Source organism: Mugil cephalus, chromosome 2, assembly GCF_022458985.1.
Source record: "Mugil cephalus isolate CIBA_MC_2020 chromosome 2, CIBA_Mcephalus_1.1, whole genome shotgun sequence".
NCBI classification, from domain to species: domain Eukaryota; kingdom Metazoa; phylum Chordata; class Actinopteri; order Mugiliformes; family Mugilidae; genus Mugil; species Mugil cephalus.
This window is the reverse complement of record NC_061771.1, coordinates 27,169,742-27,179,143: the sequence shown is the minus strand read 5'-3', so window position 1 is coordinate 27,179,143 and position 9,402 is coordinate 27,169,742. Positions and strand designations below refer to the sequence as shown.

At 36.5% G+C, this 9,402-nt stretch overlaps 1 protein-coding gene across 1 annotated transcript; it reads left to right on the top strand.

Annotated features, from left to right (window-relative positions):
- Positions 1-1,263: 1,263 nt before the first annotated feature.
- On the top strand, positions 1,264-3,950 carry LOC125003477 (kallikrein-13-like). The gene is made up of 6 exons (XM_047577432.1): positions 1,264-1,303; positions 1,627-1,686; positions 1,737-1,929; positions 2,277-2,338; positions 2,610-2,749; positions 2,848-3,950. Exons 1-6 carry the CDS (start codon positions 1,264-1,266, stop codon positions 3,022-3,024), a joined length of 672 nt encoding a protein of 223 aa, XP_047433388.1. The 3' UTR covers positions 3,025-3,950.
- The last annotated feature ends 5,452 nt before the right edge of the window (positions 3,951-9,402 follow it).

The following is a 9,402-nucleotide window of genomic DNA, read 5'->3' as shown; positions in this document are numbered from 1 at the left end:
CCAGCATCATTATATAGTATAACTCACTAACACAGACTGAATGTCATTGGAATTAAATAAAGTTTCAAAGGTGAAAGACAGTTTGTCGTGGAACAAAGACCTCAGTGTTAAGCTTTGTGATAAGCAAATAGTGAATATACATATTCTTCAGCTGCAAGGTCAAACTGGATGAGTGACTTCTGTTTAACTTTCTTATCTAACGGTACAACAGGTGCGTGAACGTCTATGAAGGCTCCATGCACTGGGAGGTACAACATGAAATAATTAAAACAGAATCTTACTAAAGCCACTGACCAGCTGTCATATGTAATGAGTCAAATATTTCATGTGTTTACATTTACACTAAGTTTTGGAGGCTGCTCCAGTCAAAGCTTCTATACCTGTGCTCTGGTGTGTCTGTATTGTTATGTTATTACACCACTGAAATACTAATGGGACACTAGTCAGCTGTGCTGTGTCTCTGTGTTGTGTCTCTGTGTTGTGTCTCTGTGTTGTGTCTCTGTGTTGTGTCTCTGTGCTGTGTCTCTGTGTTGTGTCTCTGTGTTGTGTCTCTGTGTTGTGTCTCTGTGTTGTGTCTCTGTGTTGTGTCTCTGTGTTGTGTCTCTGTGTACTTTACACAGTGATGAACTGATCAGTTCATGTTGGAGCTGAAGTTTATAAATGTGGATCAATGGTCACTTTCACTGAAATCTCTGCAGCACAGAACATAGAGAAGACGTCTGAGTAGAGAGTTTGTTGAGGCTGAACATGAGAGAATTTTCCATGTTTGCTTAGTTGCTGAGACACGTGAACAATGAAATACATTTTGGGCAAATGACTGGAAAGTATAGTTACATTTCTGATGTGGTGAATGAGAGGCTTAGTGACATTTGACATATAAATTCAGCTTCAGTGTATGTTCCATGGTCTACACCGTACCTACAGGGTAGAAGTGATCCTGTTTTCCTGGGAGATGATGTTAGAAGTGTGCGGTTGATGTACTTTACATAAATTAGCTTCAGAGAAGAGAGCAACTTTGCATTAACTGTCAGATGTCACTTTATCTTTTTACGTTTTCTTTGGATGCCTACTGTCAGTGTTTGGAAAAAAAAGACTGGAAATGTTCATGACATTTGCATGAATGTGAGGAACCATATACACCATGTGAGTCTGTTGATAAAGCTCTGCTCTGTGATTGGCTGCTCCATGACCAACATGAGATGGTGAACATGGTTAATAAGTTAGTGCCACTGGACAGAAGTCACTGGAAGAGGAACGAAAGCGATGGCTCGTCTGACGCTGCTTCTTGTTCTGCTGTGGGTCGGTGAGTAGGGAATGATATTTATGTGATTTCTTCATTTTGAAACTTGACCACATCATGTTTTGTTGATCCATCAGATGCTAGTTCTGAAGGTTTAATGTACTGTCTCCCTCCCTCATTCAATGCATGGAAAGAGGACATTACTGATATTTTTATACTTCTAACATATTTGAGTAGATTTGGGCTGTTGGGTGTTTTGTAATAAATGATTTATCTAAACTCTATGTTTAGTCATTGAGGCAGTGAGTGACTATGTTGTTCAGTGAGTAAAACCAACCAATTTTAGCACCAAGTTCCAACTCATAGTAGATCATTTTCTCTTTCAGGTACCACAGTGAGCACAGTGGTGGACGTGCACAAAAGGATCATCGGAGGTCAAGACTGTGGTAAAGAAGTGCGTCGGTATCACGTGAAAGTGAAATGGTCCAGTGTCCAGTGTCCGTCATTTTAGGAGTACATCCAGGTCAAGCAAAGCAGGTGGACATAACCACACAACTTGAGATCTACAAAGATGAACAGGGACCACACGATATCATGTTTCTGAAGTTACCTGACGGAAGAGAAATTACTGACTTTCTAAATCAGATTCCGTCTGTTGATCTTGCTGACTGCAATGCAAGACTCCAGTTGTGAGTAGTTAAACATGTACTAATGTTTACTTTATTTTAATTCTTCATTTTTTTTATTCAGTTTAATTCAAAACACATTTTTGGCAACTGCATTGTTTTTAGTATAATTCCTAATAATGATTCTCAGTCAGAAGCTTCATAACTAAAAATAACAATAATCATAATTTACAATAATGGAAAATAATGTTGAGCTACTGACTGGCCTTCATTTTATTTGTCCTTTTTGTTTATTTGTCGCTTTCTTTCTAGTGTGTAGATCTGAACAAATATGAAACTGAAATGATAAGTAAAAGTTATTATCGATTGAGTTTGAGAACATTCTTCTTTTGATTATTTTTTTTTTCAAGGGGAAACCAAGTGCAGATTGCAGGTTATGGATCCAGTACCATGGGCCCTAATTATGAAAGAAGTGAGATTTTCTTTGAATTATCATTTCATCATCATTTTTACATTTAACACATATTAATCAAGTGGCTGACATTTCATCTGTTAATAATATAATAATAATATAAAAACATAAGTACCATCTAGACTGATTTCCATTTTATCCATTTTAACTGTTCAATTTATTTTGAAAATTGAATGTGATTTATTTATATGGACAGGATTTGTGGTACGGTTTTCTGTGTCTCAGATTACATTCTATGGAGATTTCATTTCTCTTTTTCTTTACTTTGTAGTTGACCAGCCATCACCAACTCTGCAATGTGCAGATGTTAACGTCGTTGACTGCACTAGGCTGAAAGAACTTAAGAAGAACACACCACATCATTACCAGCACTGGTTCTGTGGTCAAGCTGATGGAAAGGATGCATCTCCTGTGAGTTGATACAGCTACTGACCTGGAACATCTTCAATAGTTTAAATAAAAAAAATAAAGCACAAACCTTTCCATAAACATGTTCCTCTTTCTCACAGGGTGACTCTGGTGGAGGAGTCGTGTTCGAAGACAAGCTCTACGGTGTAATCAGCTTCACCGGAAATGATACACATGCAACTATAGAAGCATTTGGATTCATAGACCTTTGTCATCCAGACTATTTTAAATGGATACAAAGTGTTACTACTCCAAAGAGAAAATTAAGTCTCTCTTAACTCACTCTGAGGTTAAAGGGGACATGACACATTAAACATAGTTATAATAATTTAAAGAAAGTCTCCCACACCAAAAAGATTATATATGTTTTATCACTGATGGCCAAAGGATTTTCAAAATCTTACCATTTAAATTTCACTGTTAAAACACAGGACGTCGCCATCACGGTTGTGTCTCCAGACGTGACATCATTGGATTGGTCGGCTGACTTTGCAGACACACTGAGAAGCTGCATGTACATTGAAAAAATGCAAACAAATGGGAACAAGAGACCAAAAAGTTGAGCTGGCAATTTATTGAAAACAACGATTTAACTGAAATAGGCTGTTCATTGATCAGCTGATCAAAACTTTAAAGTCCTATTCATACGGGAGTAGTTTTACCAGGGGATCTCTGGTAGTTTCTAATAATGACAGAGGTCGTGTGTGATCTTAAGAATTTTGAAGGATGTGCTATAAATCAAAGTTTATACAGATGTTAGAGCACAAAGTCGAGATGAACTATTAACTTTAGACGTATAAAAACATTAAATCAACCTTCTGTAAAGGTGGGTCTTATTTAAATGCCGCCAGATTGTTGGTAATTTCTTCCCCGGGATAAATAGTATCAAATATATATTTGTATCATCATTTTTATCTGTCTCTGACATGCAGTGGAGTGAGGCTGAAAGCAGCAGAGAGAAAAATCAAGCTTTCTGCCTCGTCCTCTGACAGATTTTCTCCCTGAACTGCGTCTTCTTCACTTGCAGCCAAAGCACCTGACCGATCCGATGACGGAGTACGACAGTACGACCAAAAAATGATCCATTATGTTTAAAATATGTACACTTTCACTATGTTGGTGCATGTTCCGTTTGTCTCATGTCCCCTTTAAGGATAATTACGTCACAAAACTCTTCCAGAATAAATATCATGTGAGACTCCAACCCTGCATGAGACCTTGTTTTCTATGAAAAGCTGAACAGGCTGTTTTTTTTGTTGTTTGTTTTCACTTGTCAATGTAATGTAAAATTATTTAAATATAAATTGCACAGTTTAATCTGATATGGGTTTACTACATAAGTACGTTAGCAGTCAATTTAGAGCATCAAAGAAATACTGCATTTTTTAACCTGGTTGCCGTCCTGCAATATGCCATTAACTACTATTAGAAGCTACTGATGGTGCTGAGTCGCAGCCTGTTTTTATACAGGCTATACATATAGTCAGTATCTAGCACATGAGCTGTCTGTCTCCATCATATGTATTCAGGTCAACAATATATATTTCACTGATGAAAGCATTACTTTCTACTGTGTTTTTATTAGTGACACATCTAGTGACTGAATGTAATGAAAACAGAGGACTACATAGATAGTAACTGCAACCTTTTCATGTCATGACTTTTCAATATATAGCGTACTAACATGACATCACAAAAATACATGCAACATTAGAAGATTAAACTCCAATTGCACTCTTGGTGAGACTCCAGTTGATCTAGAAAAAGTTGATATATTTCCAGGAATAAATTATTTAAAAATTGACAGAGTACACTCAGTTAGTTTCAAGTGACCAGGGCTACAGAAGTTAGTCATTTAATTTAGGAATATAAGTGGATTAATGATGTAGACCTCATCTTATAACAGTGACTTACTATTTATGAGCTCATATTTACCAGAAAAGAGGCCTAGCTGGGATCCTGAAACATCGTTTGTTTTGTTACAACCCGGCTCAGGGGTTACAACAAAGCACATGGGAGGGACAAGAGCGGGAGCCAATTTACCAGTACTTTGTTTAACAGAATATAATCGAATAGGTGTCAATCAGTCACTCAGGTTCCATGGCAACCTCAGGGAAACACAGGTTTTTTTCACAACTCAGACGCACACGACAGGGGTCGTCCCAGTTTTTCAACCACTAATTTCACCATTTCAAGTTATTTCAGAGTAAAATTAATCCATAGTATTGCTCTTTAGAAAGGCTGCAGTGTTTGATGGAATGAGATTCTGAGACTCATTAAAAGAAATTAAAGTGTGTAATCATGGTGTCATGTTCATCTTTACCTTTAACTACACATGTAGGGCTCAACTCTGATATTCAGCCGATAGCTCGTACTGACTGTAGGGATCATCGTAAAATCTGAGTTGTGTGTTTCCATGCCTTAAAAAAACTGTTTGTTGGGAAATGCTGATATATAGAGCATTACTTTACACTACAACATTCTGCATTCAGATTGTTCTTTTTGTATATGTTTAAAAGGAGTGTAGGTCTATAGGGTCTTTTTTGATGGTTTGTTCCAGATTTTGGCAACACAACCTGTCTCTTAGAAATTAGATCCACATATACGCGTTACTTCAAGCTAAGGTTTAGTTGCAACATCACAAGATCAAAGGATCTTGACAATCCATTTTCTAACCTATAAAGATGCAATAATGCTAAGTTAGCTAAAAATCTAGCAAGTGTACCCAATGATAGACACATACTTATTCCAAGTAATTTGTTTTAATCAAAACTGGTTCAAAGTGACTTTCCAGATTCAAATGATCTGCTGCATCAGGTTAAAGTTCAGGTGTTCGTCTGGTTTGCACTGAATAAATAAAGCAGCACATTCTTCCCTGCACCAAATGCTCAACACTCAACACTAAATGAACATGTAACCCCTCCCTGCACCTGTCACTCTAAGACAGGGTTAATATCAAACAGGAAATGAGGACCAACTCTAACTCTAGACTCGATGAGGAGACTACTGGTATCTACTCAACTAAATTTTGATTTAGATCTGTAATGTCTACCCCAAATAACACACAACAGACTGAGTGTTTAAAGGAGGTATATTATACAAAGATCTTTCAACCACAATTGAACCCAAAATACAAAAAAAAAATATATAAAATACAAGTAACAAAAACCTCTGAGATCTCAGGTACTGAAAAGCAAACTGTCCCAAAAGTTCAAATGAATAAAAAACTAGGAAAAAAATGGAAAAATGGGCCCAAATAAATAAAATAAAACGAGTGCACTCAAAGTCCTACCGCCCTCTTTAACAGTGAACGTCCAATGGTAAGTGTCACGGTGAAGATGAAGATGTGGATGGAGATATGGATGACCTCACGCCCAAGGGAAAGTAGCCACTTTTCTTCTACTACCATTTTCCATGAATTTTTAATATCTATCTTAACACATAGTAACCAAAACATGAATTCACATAAACATTTCAAAAATAACTCTGTTTCCCTCCCTCTCTTTTTTTAACATAACTCATATTATTCACATGAATTACATTAACTTTACTATTCACAACAGTACAAAACACCATTTTAACTCAACACACTCACTAGCTTAGCTGCATGAATTTTTTTCTGCCGAGGCCTAACACTGATTACATTAGCCTGCACCAAGCCTACTATCAAGAGTTTCACTCACAGTAATAAAAATAACAACACAAGATTCATAAAGCACAAAACATAGTCTTCTGACACTAATACATTACTCCAACCTGTTTCGAGTTTATCCCGACTGGTTTTAGAGAGAGTTCAAGGTTATCTTAAGTTATTTTCAGTGTTTAGCACTCTGATAGCAAATTAGCATGCTAATGTAAACATCGATCGTTACTCACCGGGAAATCAATTGTTTACACAGTTTACGTCGTCCTACTCGAACTCGCAGCTCGCTGATAGTCTCTTCTCGTTTAGTTTCATGACTTCTGAGTTTTTTATCATTTCAATTCTAACTTTTCCTCTTTTTTCTCTTCTCACATCTACACACGCACCATGCATCGGTCAGTGGACTTGCAAAGATTTTTGCTAAAGTACGATGCACACACCTGTCAGCTTTTCGCTCACTGAAAACAGCGCTCAACAACTGCCACCTCTGTTAAAGGGGCAGTAACACATAAACAGTTTTTTTTTTTATAGGAGAAGATGTTTTTTACTGCTCCACTCTTGTGAAAAATAGTCATGCATTTAATTTTGAGGGAAACATTTAGAACATAAATAGATCATATAAAAATACATTTCCAAAGCAACTACAATTAACTGGGGTTTAACTAACCCTGGTTACAAACAGCTTTGTGATGTTCTTGTAAGTTTCCAGAGATGAGGTCACAGGTCACGATGCCTCCACTAGAGACCCTGAGGACAACAGGAGTGGGATGATTTTTTTTTGTCATTTTTCTTTCTTTCTTGTCATTTGTGTTCTGTTTCTTTTCTTTTCTTTTTCTTTTTAACATAGTCTCCAAATGTAGTGATGGATATGTGTTTGAGCTGTCAAAGTTCATTTGATAGCAGCTCACTGATTCACACTCTTTTTAATGCAAGATTAAATTTATGGCCGTATTGTGACTTGACCCTCGGCCCAACCCGTAGTTTGGAAAAAATCAAAGAGATATGGAAGCTGTGCGTAAATTATGCTTATACAATGCAAATCTATGATGCAGGGAGGAATTTAGAGTAATGCCTGATATACTACTTGGAAACAAAGAAAGCCGCCTATGTACTTTCCCTCTCCAAACTTACATCAGTAGCCAATCAGAAGCAGAGTGGGGCATTCAAGACAACTTGGGGGAAAAAATGAGCTCCGAGCTGTCAAACCTGGAAATTACTGCTTCCAAAATAATTTGACCAGGCCTGGAATTTCATAATTTTATAATTTTTTTGAGGGCACCAAAGTCAAAAGCCAGGGCACCAAGGCCATGAAGTAAAACAATGATTATAAGTTCACGTCTATAATGAATTTAATTTAAAGACTAATGACACTTCTGAGGAAGATTGGAGTCTCAGTTGAAACTATCAAGCAGGTAAAGAAACGTCTCCTACACTATTATGTCTGAAGATAAGAAAATATTGAACATATCTAACCTTATCACTCTATCAATCCATCACTCACTTCAAAAACTAAAACTTATTAAGCCTATATCCTCCCATAATTTTTGTTCAATTGACACCGAAATGTGCAAACTACAATAATAAAAAAAAATAAAAAATCTGGCCTAATATTTACATGTATGCATTTTGATTGAATATGGAATTTCCATCCATTTGGATTACATAGTTTTACATAAACTAATTAACTTCATGTGATGCATATTTGTGAAAAGTTAATGTGATTTATTTAATAGTAATAAACCTTAAGTGTTTTAAATATAGAATAACCAGATTTACGTATTTATAACTAAACAATCTTAAATATGTGGCCTAAATATTTATGGCATGTACATGATAAACTGATTCTCTGAATGTCCAAAACCAGTAACCAAACAGTGCTAACTGCATAGATTAAAAAAGTGTCTATGAACAGCCAGCGCACATCACATATCATATTACCGCAGGAACAAGCAGTAGTAACATCCACAATCTTACGCTTAAACAGGGCTCGAGTTAAATTTAAGATTTTTTTCAGACTGTTTTAATGCCACTTGAAATGAAATGTAAGACCAATGACACAATCAACACAAATGGAAAATTTTATTTGAACATAAAATATGACTTTTTGGTCCGATGAAAAATCTCTATTTCATTTGTTTCCTTATTTATTTGTTTATTTTACATACTTACCAATATCAATAGTGTTCAGCCAGGAGGAATACTTCCTCTCTGACAGCTATGTTGTGTCCAACACTGTCACCCTATGGCAAACATATCAAACTCGAGGCCAAATGTATTGTATTATCTATCAGAATCGGACCCCCATGTATTTTGCGTGCGCTCCATTAATACCACAAATCCCAGACTGTATTGCAACAGTTGCCTCGGCAACCGTTCAGTGTGTCGGTGTCATAGTAGAGCAGCTTCTGAAGCTCCATCAGTCCATATGGCTAATCGATAGAATCTCAACACAGGAGCATCAGAGCGCTAGATACCACAAACTTCAATATGTCAACGGAGATTCTCACACAAAGACGTAGCAACGCTGTACCAGTTAGCAGACAATAGGCTAATCGGCAAGCAAGCTAATTAGCTACAGTCGGTACTCGGCACGTTAAAAGTGGGTCAACGTTGAAATGACGTCACACTGCGTTTGATTAAGTCTCCTGGTTGACTGGTGATAGATCGGTGTCAAACTGTTATTATAGCCCGTCCAGTCCAATTTCCGAGTTTACGTAAAGGCATCATATAAGCCGGTGTTACTGTTGTCGGAAAGATAAATTTATGAAGCTATGAGAATGTGTCCTACCTATAAACAGAGAACTTAAAAAGAGTGAAAATAATAATAATACCCAATATTAAATGTTAGGATGTGAATTTTGCAATTTAGGGTTAGAATATGATCTACAGTTCTTCTGTATAAATTGAAACGGAATTAAATGGTTAAATTGCAAATCGAATAATTTCAGAAATTAAATTACTATTTTCATTGCAAGACAAACATATTGTGTATCATGAATGAGTCTTGAGTTTT

Excerpts from the sequence above, each read along its gene's own strand:
- LOC125003477 (XM_047577432.1), top strand. The coding sequence starts at position 1,264 with ATGGCTCGTCTGACGCTGCTTCTTGTTCTGCTGTGGGTCG. Across the intron at positions 1,930-2,276 it reads TGCAATGCAAGACTCCAGTT|GGGAAACCAAGTGCAGATTG; the intron begins GTGAGTAGTTAA and ends TTTTTTTTCAAG. Across the intron at positions 2,750-2,847 it reads ATGGAAAGGATGCATCTCCT|GGTGACTCTGGTGGAGGAGT; the intron begins GTGAGTTGATAC and ends TCTTTCTCACAG.